Source organism: Stylophora pistillata, chromosome 2 (genome assembly GCF_964205215.1).
Source record: "Stylophora pistillata chromosome 2, jaStyPist1.2, whole genome shotgun sequence".
NCBI lineage: Eukaryota > Metazoa > Cnidaria > Anthozoa > Scleractinia > Pocilloporidae > Stylophora > Stylophora pistillata.
Genome location: NC_142520.1, coordinates 21,844,037 through 21,868,272, shown reverse-complemented (window position 1 = coordinate 21,868,272; position 24,236 = coordinate 21,844,037). Strand labels below are relative to the sequence as shown.

Sequence of the window (24,236 nt, the reverse complement as noted above, 5' to 3'; positions counted from 1 at the left end):
TGATTAACCCAAAGATTATTCGATGGTTTTTGAAGTTACTCAGAGAGCCCTGAATTTATGAAGGCTTGTTTTTTTCAATTCTTCTTTTTTCTTTTTTCAAGATTTTTTGGAAGAGTGTACGAGCTCCGAATGTGTACTCCGATGATTAACCGAAAACTATCAGAAGGTCTCCGAAGTTACCCGGATATTATTCGATGGTTTCCGAAGTTACCCGGAGAGCCCTGAATTTTTGAAGGCTTGTTTTTTCACCCCGAGTTATAGTATCGCGAAAGCACGTTTTAGGAGGACACTTTTAACCGTGAGAACGATTCATTTATTCGTATTCCAGCTTTCGTAAACCTTTGCCTCGTTTACTGAGGATCTAACCCTAACGATCTGATCTCAATCTGCAGAGTCGACTGAGTTTAACTGTTTTATTCTTTGCAGAAATTCACTCTGTTACAACGGGTGTGCAAAGAGCTACTCTGACAACTAAACGGAGAGAACGCCTTTTCGATACTTGATTCTAAACAATCTGATTGGTTGATGCTAGCCACTAATGACATGACCAAGCAAGGTTTAAGGTCATGTCCATCGTAGAGAACAATGAAGTGAACATGTCTTATCTAATTAAGAGAGTGATTTCTAAAACTGACAAATATATCCGTTAAGTCACTCTTTCCGATCACGTTCGTTGCAATTTGAACCAAAATCGACGAATATGGTATTTCCGCGTAACGCAATCACAATTGTAACTACTAGTTTCCAACGCAGCCTACCCAAATATGTATCAATGTAAAATGGGGTTGACAGGCCTACACGACTCCTCAGCGCGTGTTTAGAACAGCCTATTCAAAGTTTGGCCCTCACGAGTATGTCTTTGAGCGACCTTCCTCTTTTGTAAGATACGAGGGGCGGATTTTTTTATATTTCGCTCAGTAGTGATTGCGTTTCTTTTAAATGCCAGTTTCTCATGAGAATTTGCTTTAGGTTTGGCACAGATGGTTGGTATTATGTAACAAAAGGCAAGATTCGTTGGTTCGTCTTCTGTTTCTGTTGAAGCCAGTTTCCTGTTTTTGAAATACACCTCTGAGAGGGTTGTGTTAATGAGGTCCTCTGAGTAGCCTCTCTTTAGCAAATGCGCTTTAAAACTTGCAACCTTCTCTTCGAATATTGTTTGAGAGGAGTTTGTTCTGAGAGGTCTAAGGGCCTCCCCTTTTATGAAGCCTCTTTTAACTCCTTGTGGGTGACAGGAACTATAATGTGTATACTGAAATGTCTCAGTTTGTTTAAAATGAGTACGCACATCAAGGATTGCGTCTTTTTCGAATCGTTCGCCTTTGTAGAGGTAGGTGTCCAGGAATGTTGTTTCCTTATCGGAAATTTCAGACGCAAATTTCATTGTTGAATGATGATTGTTTGCTTTTTCTAGGAAACGCTCTATTGTTGCTTTGTTTGTACTCCTTAGCGAGAAGATGTCGTCTATGTATGACGTTTCCAAACAAACGGTTTGAAAAGGCTTTTGTCAAGGATTTCTGTCTCTACCTTGTTCATGAAAATATTAGAAAAGGCAAGTGCCATGTTCGTGCCCATGGCCGTACCATGTGTTTGAAGGTAGTGCTTTCCATTAAACTGGAAAGAATTTTCTTGGAGACTGATTAACCTAAGCGCTTGTTTTAGTAGTTGTGTAGGGATAGGAGTTCCGTTTCTGTAGAATACTTCGCATGCTCTGCATACAGTGTCTATTCCCTCCTCTTGTGGTATATTTGTATAAAAGCTGAACGTCCATTGAAACAAGTATTACGTTCTCCGGGACTTTCGTATTTTCTATGAAATTGACGAAGTCTGTAGTATCCTTAAGATACGACTTTTGTTTTTGTGCTATCGGCTGAAGGAGTTTGTCGACAAATGATGACAGTTTCTCTGTAGGGCTATCACACCATGACACTATCGGTCTGCCGACCGAGGAAAGTTTGTGTACTTTTGTTAGGGTGTAGAATTCTGGAATTCGAGGCGGATTTGGGGTTTGACAGAGCTATTTTATAGTCATGTCGTCTATATGATTACCGTTGTAGAGGTCTGCAATAAATTGTCTGATGTTATGGTCCGTCTCTTTAACCATGGGTGATGCAAGAGACCTGTAGTTATCTTTCTCATCTAGTAGAGTTTGGCCTTCTAAAATTTTGTCGCGTTTGTTTATGACTACGGTCGTTGTTCCTTTGTCGGCCTTTTTGAGGTTTATCTCAGAGTCGCGTTTCAAGGCCCTGAGCGCCTTGCGTTCGATCGGAAGGAAATTATCTTCTGGCTTTGTTATTTCTATTTCTGAAAGGTCACTTTTAACCTCTTCTAAATAGCTTTCAAGGGCGACTGATTTTTGTATTGGTGGTATCCATGCAGATTTGACGTGGCAGGGACGTGTTTTTTTGTCCTCCCCTCGGAATATGTAAATCAGACGCATTCTCCTTGCGAACTGATTAAAGTCACGCAATAGTTGTTGTCTGTTCTGTTTTTGTTTTGTAACAGATGTTGGAATGAATTTGAGCCCTTTTGCCAGTAAATTAATCTGGTCGTTTGTAAGTTCTTTATTTGAGAGGTTTTTTAATGAGCGTTTTGTTCGCCTCTATTTTGATAATTGAACGTGTTTGGCGTCTGACTTTTCTGCGCTCCCTGCGCTTGTTAGTTGCTACCCGCTTGGCTTTTGAAATTCGTTTTTTGACCCCATGTTTGTATTGGGAATCAGAGAATATACGTGTAAACTTTTCAAATTCTTTATTCTCCACTGTTCCTAATCTTTTCATCCTACTGCCTAACTGAGCGATTTCTTCCTGGAGATTAACAGCTATATTTTTGACTGTCTCGATCGTTCAGCTTGCGCCACGCGCGCTGATTCGATCGTACTGCAGTTCTTAGTGTTCAGTGTTCCGGCCGTTTTGACTCGTTTTCTTTGCGTTATTTCGGTCTTAAAACCACCGATTTCACGTTCATGGAAGCACATGATCGCCTTTACGGTTTCTTGCTCCGCGTTGTTACGGATTTGCTTTATCTCATGTATCTAATTATTTCATGTATCTGATTATCTCATGTATCTTTGTCTGATGTGACTGACAGTCTTGGGAAGGCTGACCTACTATCCTCTCCTGCAGTCCATGTGTCATCTGGTGTTCCCCAGGGGACAGTCCTAGGTCCCCTAATTGTATTGTATTGTATTGTATTGTATTGTAATCTTTATTTAGACACGATCAATTCATCAGCCTATGAAAATACACATACGCTATCTCATACGCAAAGATACTTAAAATTAAAACCTCATACTATAACACTAAAGCTGTTTTCCGTGAATGCCGTGCGTTAGACTTAAAGAATGTCATTGATCTTACGTTTGAATAACCCCAGAGACTCTGTGTTCCTCATATCGCGAAGTAACCTGTTCCATAATGTGGCGCCACTGTAGCTAAAGCTTTTTCTGTAATTATTAGTGCGCGTTAGCGGAACATTAAGCTTATTTTCAGAGTCCCTAAGGTCATAAGCAGAGTCACGCCACGTAAACTTTGAATATAGATACCTTGGAGCTAGCCCGTGCAGACATCTAAACATCATGGTTGCTTTATGGATTTCCTGCTGGCGTGCAAGATTTTTCCACCCTAAAAACTCGAGTAGCTCAGTTGCATCAGCATCATAGTTAGAGAATGTCAACACACGGGCTGCTCTATTCTGCAATTTCTGCAGTTTGTCTCGTAGCGTTTTCCCACAGCTACCCCAAACAATGTCACAGTAATCAAAGTGAGGTTTTACTAAAGCTTGGTAGATGAGATGTAAGGTTGATGCTGGGTCAGGTGCCTAATTCGCTTTAGGGCCCCGATACCAGAGGCGATCTTTTTCGTTAGTTTTCCGATGTGACTATGCCAATCGAGTTTATCGTCCATTGTCACACCAAGCGAATTTGTAGCTGTAACCTGGCTCACTTGAGTATTGTTCATTCTAACTATTGGTGAAGCTGTGAGAGTATTCAGTCTCTGCCTCGACCCTATTAGCATGAATTCAGTTTTAGTCATGTTCAACGTGAGTTTGTTCGCTTGTAGCCAGTTGCAGACGTTTTCTAGGTCTTCATTTAGACAAAACTGAACGTTCTCAAGACTGCTTTCCGCATATGTGAGGTGCGTGTCATCGGCATACATTCTCGGTTTACAATTTGATAAGCAATTTGGAAGATCGTTGATATATAATAAGAACAATAATGGACCGAGGATGGTCCCTTGAGGGACGCCGCAAGTCAACGAGTAGCTACTGGACAGCGACCCGTTGAGAGAGCATTTTTGTGTTCGGTTTTCCAAATATGACTGAAACCATCTGAAAGATTTTCCATGTATACCATGATAGTTTAGTTTCGATGCAAGGATCTGATGATAAACAGTGTCAAAAGCATTTTTCAAATCTAGAAAAATGACTGCATTGATTTTCTCGTTATCAATATTATATACCCAAGAATCTGTCGCTTCCAACAAAGCTGTTACATATATATGCAGGATCCTTCGCAGTAAAGCACTATTTGAGCAATAGTGAAAATCAGACCTGAAAAATAATTTCAGGCCTGCACGGGATTCGAACCACTGGCCTCTGCGATACTAGTGCAGCGCTCTACCAATTGAGCTAACAAGCCAACTGGGAGCAGGCCATCAAATTAATTCGACATAAACCCGTAGAGGATAAATCAAACAACAACAAACATGTGAAACATATGCATGAACTGCGGTTATGAAACGTATATATGCACGATCCTTCGCGGTAAAGCACTATTTGAGCAATTCGACATAAACCTGTAGATGATAAATCAAACAACAACAAACATATGAAACATATGTATGAACTTCGTAGTTCATACATATGTTTCATATGTTTGTTGTTGTTTGATTTATCATCTACGGGTTTATGTCGAATTAATTTGATGGCCTGCTCCCAGTTGGCTTGTTAGCTCAATTGGTAGAGCGCTGCACTAGTATCGCAGAGGTCAGTGGTTCGAATCCCGTACAGGCCTGAAATTTTTTTCTGGTCTGATTTTCACTATTGCTCAAATAGTGCTTTACTGCGAAGGATCGTGCATATATACGTTTCATAACCGCAGTTCATACATATGTTTCACATGTTTGTTGTTGTTTGATTTATCCTCTACGGGTTTATGTCGAATTAATTTGATGGCCTGCTCCCAGTTGGCTTGTTAGCTCAATTGGTAGAGCGCTGCACTAGTATCGCAGAGGTCAGTGGTTCGAATCCAGTACAGGCCTGAAATTTTTTTCAGGTCTGATTTTCACTATTGCTCAAATAGTGCTTTACTGCGAAGGATCGTGCATATATACGTTTCATAACCGCAGTTCATACATATGTTTCATATGTTTGTTGTTGTTTAAAGCTGTTACAGTAGAATGATTAGCACGAAACCCTCATTGGTTTTGACATAAAATATCGTGCTCTTCCAAATAGGCATATAACTGTTCATAAACTATCCTTTCAAACACCTTAGCCATTATTGGAATCACCGATATTGGGCGGTAATTGTTAGCATCACCGCGGTCACCCTGTTTATAAAGAGGGGTAATCCTTGCATATTTCCAGTCGTCTGAGAACGTCCCTTGGCTAATAGATTGATTGAGAATATCACATATCGGCACACAAATAAGATCAGCACATTCCCTGATAAACCTAGCAGATATTTTGTCAAGGCCTGTTGCCTTTGACTTGTCTAGTTTATTTAAAAGTGAAAATACTTTAGTTGGATTGGTGGGTTGGAGCTTAAATCGTTTATCTGTTGCGGTAAGATATCTTTGATAGCTACCACTATCACAATTTATCTCACTGGCAAGTTTTGGACCAATATTAGCAAAGTGGTTATTGAATTCGTTTGATAGCTCCAACGGATTAGTTATCGTTAATCCGTTCACTTTTAGTGACGCCACTGGCGTTTTCCCAGATTTTCGAGAAGTTAGCTCGTTTATAGTCTGCCAGGTCTTTCGGGAGTCGCTGGTTTGCTTCTTAAAACTATTTTGGTAATACACTTGCTTAGCTGAGCGTATTTGCTTATTGACTATATTTCTTTGTTTCTTAAATAATGCCCAATCGTTAGGATCATTCGTCTTGCTAGCTTTGATTTTTAATATGTCTCTATTATGCATAAGGTCTTTCAACTCAGAGGTAATCCACGGAGAACTCCGTGAACGAACGCGAATCGTTTTCAGTGGGGCATGTTTGTCAGCGATAGCCAGTAATGTACATTTCCATTGCGGCCACATCACGTTTGGGTTGGAAGACTCGTATACATTATCCCAATATTGAGATAGAATATCATAACGAAACTTTTGGCGATCGAAATTTCGGAAGATTCTGTATGTAATAGAATTATGTCCGTTAGACATCCCATTCAGGGCAAGTTTTCTATATACATACACCATGCTATGATCACTTATTCCGATATGACAAACTCCCGAACATGCAATCTTATCCGAGCAGTTGGTATAGATTAAATCAATTAGAGTTGATGAGGTGGGTGTTGTCCTCGTCGGTTCAGAGATAAGCTGCTCGAGTCCATAGACATCAGCAATACTCCTTAATTTGGATGTGTTATTGTCATATCGAGTAGTGATCATGTCACAGTTCATGTCTCCCAGTACAAAAAATTCTACATTTTCACTATCCAGTTTCCCAATTAGGGATTCAAAAGGTGAAAAAATGCCAATAGGAGAGTCAGGTGGTCTGTACCAAGTAAAAATCACAAAAGATTTTGAATTTGGCTTATGGATTTCCAAGCAAAGATTTTCTAGTGTATCCATGTGTAGGCCATTTCGTACTGTAAAGTTGATTGAAGTTTTTACATAGAAGCATACCCCTCCGCCGCATTTTGTTAGGCTATCGCGGCGAACTATCTCGTATCCCGGAATATGAACTTCTTGATCTCGAATACTCTCGTTCAGGTTCGTTTCATTTATGGAAACAATATCGATATCATTGTTTGCTAATATGATTTTTAATTCGTCTACATGAGTAATTAATTGATTAATATTGAGTGATGCCATTCTAAAACCGCGCAAAGGAGGCAATATTGAGACAGATTTTTCGGCCTTTTGGTTGTTTAATTGATCCCGCACGGCATTGACGGACAGCACATTATCTCATTCTAGGTGCGATTTAAAATTATTATAAAACTGCTCCTTACCTTTAAAATTTAAGTGCGGTCCACCTTTGTTGAGTCCACTATGAGATATGTTCTCATGATGGATTAATTTCCATCCATTTTGATCGCAGAACTTCTTTAGATGCTTGTTGGCTGTTTTCACTGCCTGGTCCAGCTTATCTTTTCTGCATACAAGCTCCGACAGCGTAACTGTACTATCGCAGGTGCCCTCGATCTGTCTCGCGAGATCCACAATCGATTCCGCAACAGCCTTTGGTTCCCTGGTTTTAAGATCATTAGTCCCAATGTGTAAAATCACTTCATTGGGCAAAGATTTCAGATTTGGCTTGAGATAGTGATTCATGGCCATTGTCGTAGCGCCCGAGAAAGGCTTGACTATAATCCTGTGGCCAACTGCTTCTCCCAGATCTTTTCCAGGTATTCTTGAGATCATCGAATCTCCTATGAGCAGGGTTGTGCGCTCTTTTGGTTGTTTTTCGGGTTCGGATTCTTTTCCTGTCAGGGTGTTATTAGGACCTCCTTTACCTTTCGATTTCTTTCTTTTGTTCTTTGATTTCACAATGAAGCCTTGTTCTTTGTTGGCGCAAGGTGTTGACTCATCCATATTTTGGACAATGGTATGTTCGTTAAAGGTGTTACTCATTGAACGGCATTGAGTACCTGCTTCTCTGGATACGATTTGCAATGCAAAACTTAAAGAATCGCGTTCTTGGACTAACTTTTTATTGGACTAACAAATGTTTCTTCTCTGTATCAATAATATTGGGGATAACTGCAATTCTGCTATACGATTTATTGCTGATGATACCATCCTCTATAGTATCATTGAGTCGACTCTGGACGCTGGTCAACTCCAACTTGATCTTTCTACAATTGAACAAGGAGCAATAAAATGGCTCATGCAATTTAACCCCAACAAACATTTTGTTATGAGGGTTACCAGGAAATCTCATCCAATAATTTTCGATTACAAGCTAATGGGTCATACTTTGGAGTCTGCGTCACACTATCCATACCTAGGGGTGAATTGTCAAGTTCACTAGACTGGAGTCATCATATTGATATAAAGACTAATAAGGCAAACAGAACTTTGGGTTTCTTAAAAAGGAATCTTGGAAAATGTCCTGAATCTATCAAAGAACTGTCATATAAATCCTTAGTTCGACCGCATCTCGAGTATGCAAGCACAGTCTGGGATCCCTGGAAGGACAAACACATAAATCAAATTGAAGCTGTTCAAAGAAAATCTGCACGTTTGGTGAAAAATTGCTGCTCGCAATTTGGCTAAGCCGCCGATTGTGAACCAACAGTGCCTTGTTTACAAATTTCAATGTGACCTGTGCGATGCAGGTTATGTTGGTTTCACACGCCGTCATCTACACCAACGTATTGAAGAACATAAAAACTCCTCTTCGTCAATTGGCAAAACATTTTCGCGACAAACATTCTTTGACTCCAAAGGATCTTACAGAGAACTTTAGCACCTTAATGAAGTGCAGGAACAAATTTGACTGTCTCGTCTATGAGATGTTTTTTATTCACAAGCTAAGACCTGCTCTCAATGTACAGTCTGATTCAATTCGTGCTAAGGTTTTTAATAAGCTTTTTACTAGCACTTTCTTTGTAGTTTTATTGTTTGTTTACGCCTGCAAAAAAATTTTTATATTTCGTACGTATATATGTACATATATTTACTGTATTTCATTCCATTCACTTGACAATGACCGAAGCACGGTCGAAACGTCGTGTTTTACCGTTCATTTTTATCGTCAAAAGTTTTAAGAAACCCTTGCTTATTAGGATTACATAATTGACTAAAATAAACAGGCCATGACCTTTCGCGAACCTTCCAGAAGGTCATGCATGTCACGCAACATTATTTTTCGTAACAGACTCGAAACGGACGGTTTTACTAAGATTTCAGAGAGCAACCTTACAGCTGTCGTTCAATCAGTGAAATCGCTTTACTCCCAATATTGGCCAGAGTCGCACGCTAGGTGCATTGAGGAGCAGAGGTCAGCACGTGCAGCACTGGAGGGTCCGCGAAATAATGAGGTAAATAGACTGAATTATTTGCAGCGCTGTAAGTGGGTACACTCTGTGGAAGAACGCCAAACGTTGTACAGATCTCGGTCACTCGATCAACAGCGTTTTCTAAGTCGTCCAGGTTTGTATTCTGGGTCTCCCATTGTACTGAAGCTAGCAATATGACCGCGAACTGCTTGAGTATTTTCTAAGAATATCTCTAGCTATCTCTATGTCGCCTCTTCCTCGACGGTATAAAGGCATATCGTACCTTTTCTAGATAGGCTTCAATTCAAAGCTTTAAAATTAGCACAAAAAGGGGTAAATGTCAATTACATCGGCGTCCGTGAATCCCTTGTCCAAAACCGCTTTGTGTAGCATAAATTTGCATGTTAACTAGAAGCTTCTTCTAATTAGTACGAAAAAGTTCAACTGAGAATAATTCGCATACTAATTACAACGTATTTTTTGCAATTGGCATGTATTTTCTGACTGAAAATAGGATAATTTATCATTCTAATGTACAGAGTTTTTTTCAAACTTTGCATGAAAAGCACATTATTAGAATACTTCATTTTTTAAAATAGAATATAATAAGAACATTAGAACATCTAAAACACATTTCAATTAGAATCATTTTTTTCTGTACTTGTAACTCATTTTCTTTGCAATTAGAATGCAACTGAAGAGTTTAGAAAATAAATGCGAAAAAGAGTATAAATATTTCACTAAGTTAGCATCTAATATGTAAACTGAGGACAAAATCTTGAGTTTAAAACATATTTATGTAATTGGAAAGAAAAATTGCTAAACGGCATTTTAGTCCATTTTGGCGCCTCATATTTTTGTCCACTTTGGCGCCTCATACCCAGTGTGCCTCATTTAGTTTATTCCCAAATTATAGTTTTATATCCTCTCCGGGGACTTTACATGTCAAACCAAAAAGATAACAAGACTTCTTGGACAACATTAGTTTGATAACGTGCATACTTTAGTCCTTTATGACAGTAGGTTAAAAAAAAATACAACTTTTTCAAGCATACTTTATTTCTGAATTTTGTTGTCGAAAACCATGCAATTGATCCTACATTTAATTTATTTTTGGTAGGGAATTGAGTGACAACAAGTTGAAGAAATTACCCTCAGACATTTTCAGTAACAATACCCAGCTGCAGTGGCTGAAAGTTTGGATTCTTTTATATTTGTGCAAGGAACGCGTCTAATGCATATCGCATTTGTGAGAATACTGGGAGATCAGGGCAACAATTTATCAGCTACAAACAAAAGCAATAATTGTAATGATTTCTTAAAAATTGAGGAAGGGGGAGGGGTGCGTGAAATGCACCATTATGACTCTCTACCCATGCAAACAACGGAACATTCAGGAACATTTTGGATTATTCTAAAATACAAGTGTAATGAATGCTTCGAATCCAACTCGTATTGTTAAGAATAGCAGCAGATCACAGCAGCGATACATTAGCTCCAAATGAAAACAGTTGCAAGGTACAAATGTTGCCTTTCCTTTGTCCCCACCTCTAGCTACTTCAGTTCAACATCGGGTGTTAGTCCTCACCTAGGTAACTTTCATTTCTTTCCTACATTAAAAAAACTTTCTTGCCAAACTGACCCTCTTTACCAGAAAAAAAAAACAGGCGTTTAAGAGTGTGGTTTCTACAACCCAATAAAGCTTGATTAACCCTTGGATTAGGACATTCTCTATAAAAAATGCATTTGACCAGGAAAATTTGCTGTTCGTTACATACATTATCAAAGAAAACAGTTGTAAAGAGAAGAATGCTGGGAAAGCATTTCCATTAGACCACTCCCCTCTTTCCTATTAGTCTCTTTACCAAGTCAACTGCACTGGTAAATTTCGCCCTTCACAAGGTTTTCTGCGATAAGTTTCCAATAAGCCAGAGAAATACCGCATAATGCTTCATTAAAAGAAAGCTTTCTCGCTTAAACTTAGACGTTAAGGCGACATTGTATGGATATCTTGCAACAGTTCAAAACAGGGTCGGGTCAAACGAACAGAGCTGACATCGTTATTTTACTCGTTGTTCTGTATGCTAATGAGCATCCGAAAAGATCATAGAGAGTAAATATTTTCAATAAAATAATCATTTCCTGAATATTCTATGAAGCAAAGAGGGACAAGAAGCCTTAGTTCGAAGCTCTCAATAAAGCTGTCTTCGATGTGATGCAAATATTAACTTCGGGTACTTGTGGTATAGCTCACTGAGATGCTGTTTGCTATAAAAAGTAGGAGTTGTATCTTGAAGCAGCCATTCTTAGAAGGAAGTTGAACAAAGGCAGGCTTTAAACCAAAACACAAGTACATCGGTCATCTCCATGAACACTCTTCCTGCACTGGATTCTATTTCGACTCCCGATCTACATACGATTGAGAACTCTGTCTTTAGGAAATAATTTCATTTTCTGTCAAATAAAAAAATTATTTATATTCAATAAGATAGTAAAGAAAAAGCCATTTACTATAGTAAATGGCTTTTTGTTTCTTTTATTTTAAGTGACCCAACTGCTTCTAATAACCCAGTCAGTCATTTAAAGCCAACTGCCTCGAATGATCCAACCGCCTGAAATGACTAAATTGCCTCAAACGACCAAATTTGTTCCAGTGACCTAACTGTTTCAGATGACCCAGTCATTTCAAATGACATTTACTTTTTTAAACAGCAGAACCTGACATGTGGCCATTAGCAAAAATGACCCAATAAATGCAAGTGACCCAACTACCTGGCGGAAATGACCCAATCATGGTCAATATTCTGTGGACCCCCCGGTCCAAATCCACCCTCTAAGCGGATTTGGACCCCCAACAAAACTGAGTGAAAACATCATCCCTTACATACCTGAGCGAAAGCGCTGAGGATTAAGGTCTAGGGTTTAGGGTTAGGGTTAGGGTTGGGGTTTAGGGTTAGGGTTACAGTTGGGTTAGGGTTACAGTTGGTTGAGGCTACAGTTGGGTTAGGGTTACAGTTGGGTTAGAGTAGGGTTAGCACAAGTCAAGTGACAAGCATTCTCACGAAGGACATGAACCATTACACTGGGTAGATGAGCTCACAACTCTTGTTAATGCCACTCTTGATGTGTGTCAATGTCGGGTTGATTTCATCGCATCCTCTCCTGGTACCCTAATTTCCTGAGATGAGTGACACCATTCTTAATTGTGCTTTCTCTCGGATTGGTATCGGATAGACAATATCCACAAGAACGAAAACTGTCTGAGTTCAGTCTTGCAGTCGTAACCATGTCACCAGCGTTGTAACAGATTAGGAACGGCACTTTTATTGAGTAAACTGGAAGCGAACTCATGCGGTATCAAAAGTAATTTATGGGCGGCGTAACTAATCGCCAAATTATAAAGTTGCAGACAACCACATGCCAACTGGCGCATCGACAAATCCATTAAAAGTAGCGAAAAAGAAGAAGGAAAAGAAGCAGGAAGGCGTGAAACAAACTTTTGTTCTGATGAGCTTTGTTCTGCCCGTATCGTAAATGGGTTCTCTCTTATAATTGATAAAATAGACCAAAAAAAAAACATTTAAATAGCTGCTAAAAACTATGCATACATTTAAAAGCGCTTTATCGTGTATTATAAACTGGTACTGAACGCTTTCCTAAAAAGAACGGTTTTGAGTTCTTTCTGAAAAGTAGCTAGGTGGCTAAAGGATCTGATTGGTAACGCATGGCAACAAGTACTATAAGGCAGGAGCAGCATTAGCAAAAGTGCGATCCCCAAGTCTAGAGCACGTGACCGTGGAACGAACAGATGATATTGTGTAGACTAATCAAGAGCATAGTTGGAGGCAGGTTTTAGAGATAACAGATCTCAGATTGTCTAGCGACTTAAAGACAGACAGAAGCAGACTTTCAATTGAACTCTGAATGATACAGGTAGCACGTGTAGGTCTATGAGAGCCGGTGTAATGTGTTCAAATTTCGTAATCTAGAAAATGATCCCAGCTGTGGCGTTCTGAAGTTTCTGTAAACGATCAAACTGATATTTAGGATATATCAACAAAGTTGAAATGGTAAATTGGCCACCGTAATGATTACAAAAGCTGACGTTTCGAGCGTTAGCCCTTCGTCGAAGCGAAACTGATATATAGTTAGAACAAAAAGAAGCGAGTTACAGTAATTAAGTTGCGAAGATACAAAAGCGTGGATCAGTGTCTTTGTCGATTGCACATTAAGAGTGGAATTTTTTACTCTGTCTGATTCCTGCAGAGTCCACTAAAAGCCTTGCTTCAGATCTTACCGATATGAAAATCCATCAGCTTCTGAAGCAATTTGATCTCCTAAACACTGAAAACTGAAAATACAACAGGAATCATGTTCCATAATACCTGGTGTAGATTAACACCTTTTAGTATAACTTCAGAGCTGAGCAAAGGGTTTCCAGCAATCTGATTGGTCGAGCGGTTCCCTAGATGACGCTATATAAACCGCTCCACGCGGTTTACATAAAATTTTGAAATAAAATGTTAATAAATGCTACTAAAATGTTATGATTTTAGAAATTTCTCTGTTGTTCAGCCTTGAAATTATACTAAAACAATTATTCGCCTTAGGTTCGGTGAATATATATATCTTATTAGACGTTTTGTTATGTAGTATCGCTGAGTATTTTTACGAGTTGTGCCGTATTTTGACGAGTCCATAGGGCGGTTCAAAATACAAATAATGATTACCCAATAGGCCAAACTGCTATCTCAGTGAGAGCGTATTTCGCAGATATTTATTTACGGGGAGTGCGTGACAGAATCATACGAAGCGGACCGGAATTGGCGCGTTGTTGTGTCGCTGTTTCTATTTTCCTCATTAAATGAAGAAATTTTCTGGTCGTCAAGATGTTTTTCTTCGTTCGATTCATCTAATGAACTTGGACCTATATTTTTCAGCCATTCTGACACTTCGTCGTCGGAAATATGATTCAAATTGTCCGCCATTTTTTTTTTTTTTTTCGTAACTACAATCCCATTCTTCGCTTGCGTGATGCGAGAAAACCTGTTTAACCGGTACTACAGTAGACGAGTACAAATACCGCGTGATATTTGTACTCGTCTATGGCGTTATTTTTACTCGTCTAGGTTAGTTGGATAATAATGTCGAATAAACCCCTCGACTCCGTCTCGGGGATTATTCGACGATATTCACCTCGCCTTCGGCGAATAATTGTTAAGTATAAGACTCGAGCTTTACTCTGTAATCTTGAACTTGTGAGCGATATTCCTCGGTTATTCCGTATTGAAACCACCCAATCGGAGCCTCAAGCGTCACCCTACTCAGAGATTCTTGCGTGTTTCACAGTTGTTTCACTGAAATAGCACGTCCACGTGTAAAGAATTTCCGCCAATATTGACCAAAGAGAGATAAAAGTCAAGTTATTGTATGCAACAAGGAGCATGCTCGTATTCGAAAGGCGGGAAACTAGAGGACGAGTGCCTATCTTAACCACTTTCCTATTCTATTAGAAACGTTTTACGTTAAAACCACCTTTACGACCCTATTCCAGATCGTTATCATTAACACCTTGAAATACCAATAAACTCTAAAATAAGATGAAAGTGAAATCTGTTAGACACTATTTTCTATGTGAAACTAAATGTCCAGCGTAGGAATTTCGAAAAATACCGTTTAAGTAGACGTACAGATTTTGAAAAACAACACCTTGAAGGTTTGATAGGGCTGTGGATCATTTTCTCACCTTGCCTAACTCTATTCGTATGATTTTTATAAAAATAACTGTTTGTTTCTTGGCCATATCTCAGAAGGACTGGTTTAAACCAAATTGAATCATATGGCTGGCTAAAACCATAACCTGACAGTAAAATTCCGATGACAGTCCGATATGTGAAGGCCTTAAAAAGGGTGAATTGATTCAGTTGTATTTGAATAATCGCTAGTTCTCGATCGCTATCTCAGAAATAATTTAGTTCGGGTGCCGCACGAAAATAACCTGACGGTGAGATCCCTTGAAGTCTTAGACTGGGCTTCAAAGATCAGAGTTTTTCATTTAACTACATCTGTACGAGTTTTTCTCGCACTTTTAGCGATCGCCATTTATCCAGAAACAAATTCGTATAGAAGCGATTTGAGGTAATAGAACGGAGAATTCAAACTGCCGGTAACTCCATTGTCCTTCATAATACACTGTCGCCGCCTGGTTTTTAAACTGTGGCTGATTGACACCCATCACCAACGAAATATTAGTTAGAGCCTTTTGTTTGCTAAAATCAGAAAACCTACAAAAAGAATCTTGCTGATTCTTGGAATTTTTCCGCCGTGACTGTTTCGGATTTTAAATCTAGCAAAGAGCTGATTCAATTTGAAAATTTGATTGCAAGACGTTTCTTTTAATATCCCAGAGACACGTGTCACTTTATTCGCTGAGGGGATAATATACACCCAGTCTGAGCGATTCTCTCATATGCTACGCAAAAAATATTCTAATTGTAAGAAGCGAAGAGACGGTGTGTTTCTCAATGAAGTATGCGTTTCGGCGAAAATTGTAATACGGAGAATGATTTTAAAGTTAGCATATTTAGAGACTGACCTCCCAGCTAGTATCCTAGCTAGCTAGTATCCTAGACACTCGTCACCGGCTATTCGTTAAGGGGATGATATACACCCAGTGTGGGTGATTCTCTCATATGCTAGGCGAAGAAAACATTACAATTATAAGGAGTGAAAAGATGATGTGTTTCCCGATCATTTTCAATGAAATAAGCCATTTAACATTTTCAGAGTATACGTTCGGACGAAAATTATAATACCGAGAACGACTTTAAATTAAGTATACTTGGAAACATTTGGAGGTTAACTCTCTATATCTAAGATCCAAAGAGTCCTCGAGATCTAGAACTGTTTGTGACGAGCAGTAAAAATACTGAGATCTGATCATGAAATACCTGAATTGAAACTGTCTGAAGGTCACCGATAGGCTTAGATAAATTTTACCGGCATAATTTGGGGAATAATGATTAACATACTTCCGGTATGAATACTAACATTCTTTACCGTAAATGTGTCAAATGCGTTTCTATTACTTTAAAAAGACGTTTTGGGGTCCTTTTCAGCATATAAGTTTCAAACGCCACTTCTCAATACTACTCTTCTCACACTTTTTAGACTAGGTTACCTTATTAAAAGCTTGGCTACTGCCTCGCTTGCTCAGTAAGACATAAATACGTGTAGCCAAATTGGGAAGTGTCAATTACACACACGATATACCTTTCTTCAAATTGATTGTTTCCTATTAACTTCGACGAAATCTATCTGGCTGTGAACGAAATATTCAACCTTCGAACAGGAGCGCGTGGGTCAGTGTGTAAAATGGTTGTATCAACATCCTGAAGGCCTCAAAAACCCAACAGTCCACAATCTGGAATGAGCTTTAGCATTTAGGGGAACTCAGCTCGTTGTAACACAGAGCTACACAGGAGAAAGGACTTCATTTGCGGCTGACTGCCATGGTAACGGCTTAAAACTATTCTATTTTCAGTGTCCGACATATCACTCTCGATCTTCGGAGCAAGCAATTTCCAAAACCGCTCCTGTGAAATGGTGTTTTCACAAAAAAGAGTTGCATTTAGGTAATCCTACCCCGCGCATTGGTATCGGATACACAATATCCACAGGCACGAAAATTGCCCGAGGTCAGCTTTGCAGTTTTTGCTATGTCACCAGCGTTGTAACAGACTAGGAACGGCAGTTTTATTGAGTAAACTGGAAACGAACTCATGCGATATCAGAAGTAATTTATGGACGGTGTAGCTAATCGCCAAATTATAAAGTTGAGAGGAAACAAATTATAATTTGATTCTTGGAAGCTGTCCGTCGTGACTGTTTCGGTTTGAGCCTAGCAAAGTGCTAATTCAAATAAAAATTAGATAGCAAGACGTTTCTTTTAATATCCCAGATATACGTGCCACTTTATTCGCAGAGGGGATGATATACACCCAGTCTGAGCGATTCTCTCGTATGCTAGGCAGAGAAAACTCTAATTGTAAGAAGCGAAGAGACGGTGTGTTTCTAAATGAAATGTGCGTTTGGGCGAGGAATGATTTTAAAGTTAGCATATTTAGAAACATTTGGAGACTGGCCACGCAGTCTTCAGATCAAAAGAGTCTTTGAGATCCAGAACTAACGACCAGTGAAAATAGTGAGATCTGAAAGACCTTAATTCAAGCTATTTGACGATCACAGATAGGCTCAAATGAATCATACCGGCATAAGTTTCTGTATAATACCGTGGTCAGAGGATCGAGCGTGATTCTGGCATATTTACTCAAAAATTCTTAAGCGTAAATGTGTCAAACTGCGTTGCAAAAAGTCAGTGACATCTTGACCTATTTGTAAATATATTAATCTTATCAGGGAATCTTATCTTTAGAAGTTGCATGGCTACTTTCAAACCTGGTCAACCAATTATGTTTAAGGCACTTCCTCGAATAAACGCTTGAGCACTTCTTCAAAATCTTGGATGAATTATGGAGAGCTTATCGGAATGAGGGTGCTTTATAAGAGTGGCAACTTATTAAGAAATTATTAGCTTGTGCAGATTCAGCTGTAAAAAGTTGAGGATAAAGTGGTGATAGAAACAAGTTTTATTTGCGTTAAAGAAAGCGAGGGAGGAGAGGAGGTGGGGGCAAGTTGAAAGCTTTATGTAACAGCGCATTTTAAATCTTCTCACTTGATGATTCCTTTTTAACTGGGTAAATAAAAGCGAGAGTTAAGTAGGTTTCGGGCGCATTTATCATTACGTGAATTGGTTTAATTCGTCTTGGTCACAGTAGTTTCTGCTTTGCTGAAGATAATCGTTAATTGATATCACTCAATCTTTCGCATCAGCTTAATGTGGACTCTACTGTAATGTAGACCGCGAAATAGGTCAAATGCTCCCCAATAACAGCCTTTTGCGAAGCTGAAACATGTGTTCATGAGCAGGCGACAGATGAAACGGGCGGCGGTAATGGATGAGATAAAACTTTTTCTAGCGTGGATAACTTGTATCGCTCTCCTCTAGTTTCGTCTTTACTTTATTGGAAACTTTCAGAGTCAGTCCTAAAAATATACAATATTTCACTGATTTCTCTTCCTCTTTTTTTTTTTTTGAACAAACGTAATTCCAAACTCGGAGATGCGTTTGCAGTGAAACGTTGTTTTCTTTTTTAGGACTGAGTCTGGCAATTTCTGAGGGTTTTCCCGGACTTTCTTCTAAGACCTTGATTTATATATTTCGTTAACAGTTGTATTGCACCGCACAAAAGAAGGGAATCATGATTTATCACGTTTCCCAAAACATTGAGATATGAGTCATGTTCTTTAACTGATCTCTGGGTTTCAATGCCCAGAGTCTGTGCAGCCGAGGTATAGAAGCAATCTCCGTATTCAGGCGGATTGAATGTCACTTCAGACCCAAAATTCTCCAGTTTCTTTTCAATATCTAGCATGCCAGCTTTGAAAAGACATCCAACAGATCGAAACAAAGATTAATTAGACAGTAACACACTGACAAAAATCCTTCCCCTCGAACTTTATAACGCACTGAAACATGTGCAAGTAGAAAAGAAGACACGCGCGAGTTAACTTTCGGACATTTCTGAAATGTAAAGATAAGAAAAAAACTTAAATGAATAGATAATAGAGAGCGATTACTCTTCTTGAACCCTTGACACTTTACCCTTGACTTTCGACAAAAACCTAAACTAAATTTCTTTGGAGGCCGCAAACTTGATGTCTGTTTCAGTTAACGAATTCAAAGGGTATGTAGTTTTGTTAGATTTTGGCGAGAATTGGCGGACTATTGGTGGAAATATTTTGTTTTTTCCGACTTCACTATCGATCGATTCTCTCTGGAACCAATAGGAATATCAAAAAAGCCTCACATCTTTTTTAGCCTTGTCCAGTTTGTGAAAGCTTGAAGGCTGGTAATTCAGTTAAACAAACGCCGTCAATTTTATTAGGGTTCCACCGGCCGAACCAAAAAATGAGAACCATCAAAACTCTTGTTATTTTCAAAATCTATACGCTATAAGCACTAGTTTTGGAAGCGCGTTCATGATTTCCTCATACTGTTATTTTAAGAGTTTGTTTCTCGCTCATTTTCCTGTTTATATGAAGAATATGTTTTCACTTCGGTCCTCTTCCTATGATCTTCATCGTAACTAAATTCTTTCACTTAGTAAACCTAAAACAACTACCTTTGGTCTTAATTCCTTTTCTTACTTCTCAGCTAAGCAGTGGAATGCACTGCCAGACTATTCTCGTAATAATCATTCTAAGCAACATATGGCAATCTGCGGTCTTTCCTTATACTTAGGTAGCACGGAAAGCCGTAAAACTCTTCAACAAAAGCTCATCTTTCAAACCGGCAGTCTAAATCCCACAGGTATCAACGAACGCTTTTCATTCCACTAATTTATTCGTGTTTTTCTCGTTGCCATGTTCCCACCAATAACGTGGCTCCATTTTCTGCCTTTGAAAGGACATACAACCCATAATTCCTCTAGTCGCTCCGACGAGGGGCTAACGCTCAAAACGTCAGCTTTTGCAATCGTTACGGTGGCCAATTTACCATTTCAACTTTGTTCATATATCCAAATTATTTCGTTACCCCACCGACGCAGCCCCAAACGGTTTCTTTACGAACTATCAGCCTTTATACTTCACCACTAAATTTTCTTCGGTTATTATTGGACTAAATCGATCACGTGACGCGATAGTGTTCATCCGTGGAGAGACCCTATCAGCCCATAGTGCCCGCCCGCGGAAAATAGCCGGATGGATAGTGCCCGTCCGCGGAAAATACCTGGATTTATAGTACTCATCCGTGAAAAGTTTTGAATAGTTTGACGGCCGTGAAGTTAGGCAGTTAAAAAAAAACAGCGACTTTTCAATTCTGACAGGTATAACGTATTATTTAGCCAATGTACGGTTGCGAATTATTGACATTTGTGACAAGCTGTAGGCGCGGAAGAAAATTTAGTAGTGAACAATAAAATCGATAGAGTGTTTATGTCTCGGAACTATCGGTCTGATAGTTGCCCCTTGGAAATTTAATGTTCTAAAAACTCGCATATTTTGTAGCTGTCGTCTATTCATAAAACACACGCCTCGAGCATCTTGTTCTCCAATTTATCATGTGAAAAAACTTGCAAGTTTCTATGTATAGCCTTTAACTCGGCAGGATTTCACTTGGAACAATTCACTGAACACTAAGACTAAAAACTTCAGGCAACCCGCACTTCTCTCCGTGTTGAGTGGAAAAGGGCTCCCGATTAGCACGCTGCTTTTCTTTAATGGTGTATATGGCAGAATTTTTACATTTTTGAGAAGATCTTGTTGTTTTTGTTGCTGCAGCAAACGAAGAGATTTATTAAACTGAAAATCAGCCTCTATACTGAAGACCACTGATCTAAAATTGCCATTTTTCAAAGCAGTTTCGGTAATGGATATACTGAGCCGCAGGAAACGAACTTCACTATGAATTCGTTCACTGGACTCTCTTCTACAAAATCCATGTGCTGGCAAATAGCTAAGGCAACTAGTTTTTTTTATTCTATCTACTTGAATTAAGAAACAAGTTTGTAGTTAGGTCAAGTAGTCCTACATGAGAGCTAATCAGTTTCTATTAAAAGCGGACAGCCAGAAGTGTTAGCTCTCTTCAGGATATTGCTAATAAGATAACATTTGTTCAAAGCCATGTTCTTTCCATTTGTCTCAAACTTTTGTGGTTGAGAAAATTAGATGTAAACATCGCCAAAACTCACAGAAAAAGAGTTGACGCTTCCATATTCTCTTTATTAAACATCTATAATTCAAAACCCCTAACATAGTGTTTCATCACGTCCCCTACAGCCACCTATCAAGAAGGAAAATAGAAATAAAGACCGCTACTTTTCTACCTATATCCTTTCCTCTCCTGCAGCCACCTGTCCATAAAAGTTATAAATGGAGATTGCTTTCTTTTTATCAATAATCCTTCCTCCTTTCCTATCAATAACCCTTTTCCCCTTAATTATTATTAGTATTAAATTTAAACTTATACCGCGCAGTTTCTATAAAAATATTCAACTGCGCCTTGCAATAAATATTAAATCAAAAATAAAATAGAAGTTCAAAATTACATTTCTAAAATTCTATAAATAAATAAATAAAATAATTCATCAATAATGCAATCTAATCATAACAACTATAGTAAGTAATTAAACGCCCTATTAAAGAAAAAAGTTTTAAGTCTAATTTTAAAAATATCTAAACTGGAAATAGATCTTATTGTGGTAGGAAGCAGATTTCAAAGTCTAGGGGCGGCACAACTAAACGATCTATCTGCCAGGGTCTTCTTGGATATTATTTTCGGGAAAGTTAATAAAGCTGCGGAGTCATCGTTGCGCGATGACAGTCCGACGATGACAGTCCGACATGTAAAAGTGAATATATAAAGGGAACTGATTCAGTTGTATTTGAGTAATCTCTAGTTATTTGAGTCTAATAAATTCCTTCCTCATCTTTATTGCCATCTCAGAAATAATTAAGCACGGGTGCATTACAAATATAACCTGACAGTGACATTCCGTTGACAGTCGGATATGCAAACTTGAATAAAAAAAAGTGAACTGATTCAGTTATATTTGAATAATCTCCAGTTCGTGATCGCTATCTCAGAAATTACGAACTCTTGTAGGCTAAGTTTGACTCATTCTTCTCTAATTTAGGACTCTTCACGTTCAAATTTTCCACTTTATCGTTAATGAATAATTATTGACGTCCACGTATTCTGTCTGATGATAAACTTTGCATAAAAATGACAAACATTTAACTTATATAACCTGTCCAGGTATCCATGGCGTGATGTGGTACTGTGCGATGATATAAACACTAGGTTCCAGGCAAGCAGTTAGTTGAAATAGTCTTAATCTTACCGCACTTTTCTTCTAAGAGTTTGGAAAGCGTTAATTACAGAAATTACCTTGTTTTTGGCTAACATTTTTTCTAGGAAAACCGAAAGCTGACTTGTCCACATGCTACGTTCGGCTGAAAAAAGGGGGCGCATATTGGAATGAGGGCGCTAAATAGAGGTGGGAGGTGGGGCGAGTTTAAAGCTTTATCTTACTACGCATTTCTAACTTTCTGATGTAAACATTTCTTTTTGACAGGGACCTATCCCATAACCAATTAAAGGACTTACCCCCAGGAGTTTTCAGCACTGTTCGGGATCTCGAAAACCTGTAAGTACCAATGAACATAAATCTTTATTCACTACTGTAACATCCACACAAGTAAGTCGAGGGCTCATAACTGTCTCATGCGGAAATCCAACAGCTGCAAATGATAAAATATACAATCGGGGGAGAAAAGAAATCCACAGTGAGCAATAAAATACCATCTCATTCATCATCTATCCTCCCCCTCCCCTCCCCACTTCTCTTTGCAAAAATCATCATCCGCCAAACGAGGACTAGAACTTTGCCTAAAAATCAAAGGCAACCTTGTATCGGGGGGGGGGGGGGGGGGGGGAGTTGGGTAGGGAAAGCAAAGACCAAGCAACCAGGTAAGTTAAAGTGAACCAAGACTTTTTGCCATCTTATCTCAGGATATCAGTGGTTTTTAGCTCCCAAGAGCAGTCCTTACCAGAGCTCAGTCTCGACATGATAATCTTCTCAAAATTGTTCACCCAAGGTTACGGTTTCTAGAAAACTAACGGTGTGGATTTAAAAAAAAAACTAGTGCGTTAGAAAATATGGGTCAAAAAACGTTGTGAAATATTTTCCCTTCCTCAGTATGCAGTTACATCTGTATACTAAGAGAGAGAACTTTGTTCAATATATTGATTTAATTAATTCATGATCTTTAAACAAGAGTTCTGTCAAGAGGTCTTGTCACATAATTGATTTCTACTAAATTTGCCCATTTGTTGACTGCTCATTTACAATGTCATAAAAATTTCACTTTCTAAAAGTAAAATTTTGTTCGTAACCTCATTTTCTACGGTTTCGTGGAGAGGTATAGGACAGGTCACCTTCCATAACGTTGAAGTCCTTTGGCAGACAAAGAAAGAGAGGGGTCAAAAGCATCTCCCTTAACTTTTTCGTGTCTACCTCAACACCAATCTTTTAAAACTGTTCACTGATTCCATATACGTCACTTTGGAAAAATTGTGGAAACTGTTGGGAGCCACAGGCATGTACAAAGTCGAGAGAAGCTCTTCGAAACATTTTCTTTTGTCGAACTTCAATAAAGATTCTCTCTGGAACCAACTGAAATATTAGAAAAGGCTCACATCCTTTTTTAGCCTTTCATCAGCTGAGTGTTACAGTTTAGTTTGTTTGGATATTCGCAGAAACGCGAAGGCTTGTCATTCAGTTCAAGAAACACCGTCAGTTTTGTCTTGGCTTGCTCGTGCAAACTCAAAAAAAACCTAGCTGTCAAAACTTTTGTTATTTCAGAGTCCATACGCCATAAATGCTATCTTTACAGTAATATATCCGAAATCGAAGATCCGGCGAGAAAATCTAGCGGATTCTCAGAATTAGACCGTCGTGACTGTTTCGGTTTTGAAGACTAGTAAAGGCTGAGAACATTTAAATAGTACGAGAGCATAAGGTTACTTTAATTTCATTTTGCAAAGACATGTGTCAGTATATTTGCTTAAGAGATGATATACACCTAGTCTGGGCGATTCTTCTTCCTGCTAGACAGAGTTGAAACTTTCCTTGCAAATCTGTCCAGAAAGATGTTAGCCTTAAATAACTTCAATTGGCCACACGAAAAGGTGCACTACATGGGAATTGTGACCATCGCTTCTGCCACAGTTAAATAGAAAGTCTCCTTGATGGAGAGTTCAATTAAAATCGATCATAAAATCATTACGGAGAAAAATTATCCAATGGGCAAAAAATTACTTTAGCAAATTTAACGGTGAGAGATGATCAACTTCAATGATTTACAGCGCAAGAGTAATTTTCTTCCGATACATCGCTGATATATCCTCCCAAAATATCTCTACAACGATATGACAAAT

At 38.7% G+C, this 24,236-nt stretch overlaps 1 protein-coding gene and 1 pseudogene across 1 annotated transcript; both read right to left on the bottom strand.

Moving 5' to 3' along the window:
- Window positions 1-444: 444 nt before the first annotated feature.
- Window positions 445-2,437, bottom strand: LOC148737762 (uncharacterized; annotated as a pseudogene).
- A 4,699-nt stretch (window positions 2,438-7,136) lies between these two features.
- Window positions 7,137-7,781, bottom strand: LOC148737761 (uncharacterized). The gene has a single exon (XM_088749338.1). The coding sequence runs from the start codon at window positions 7,761-7,763 to the stop codon at window positions 7,137-7,139; it is 627 nt and encodes a 208-aa protein (XP_088605464.1). The 5' UTR covers window positions 7,764-7,781.
- Window positions 7,782-24,236: the final 16,455 nt, after the last annotated feature.

Bases quoted from the DNA above. Each gene is read 5' to 3' on its own strand.
- LOC148737761 (XM_088749338.1), bottom strand. From the start codon at position 7,763: ATGGATGAGTCAACACCTTGCGCCAACAAAGAACAAGGCTTCATTGTG.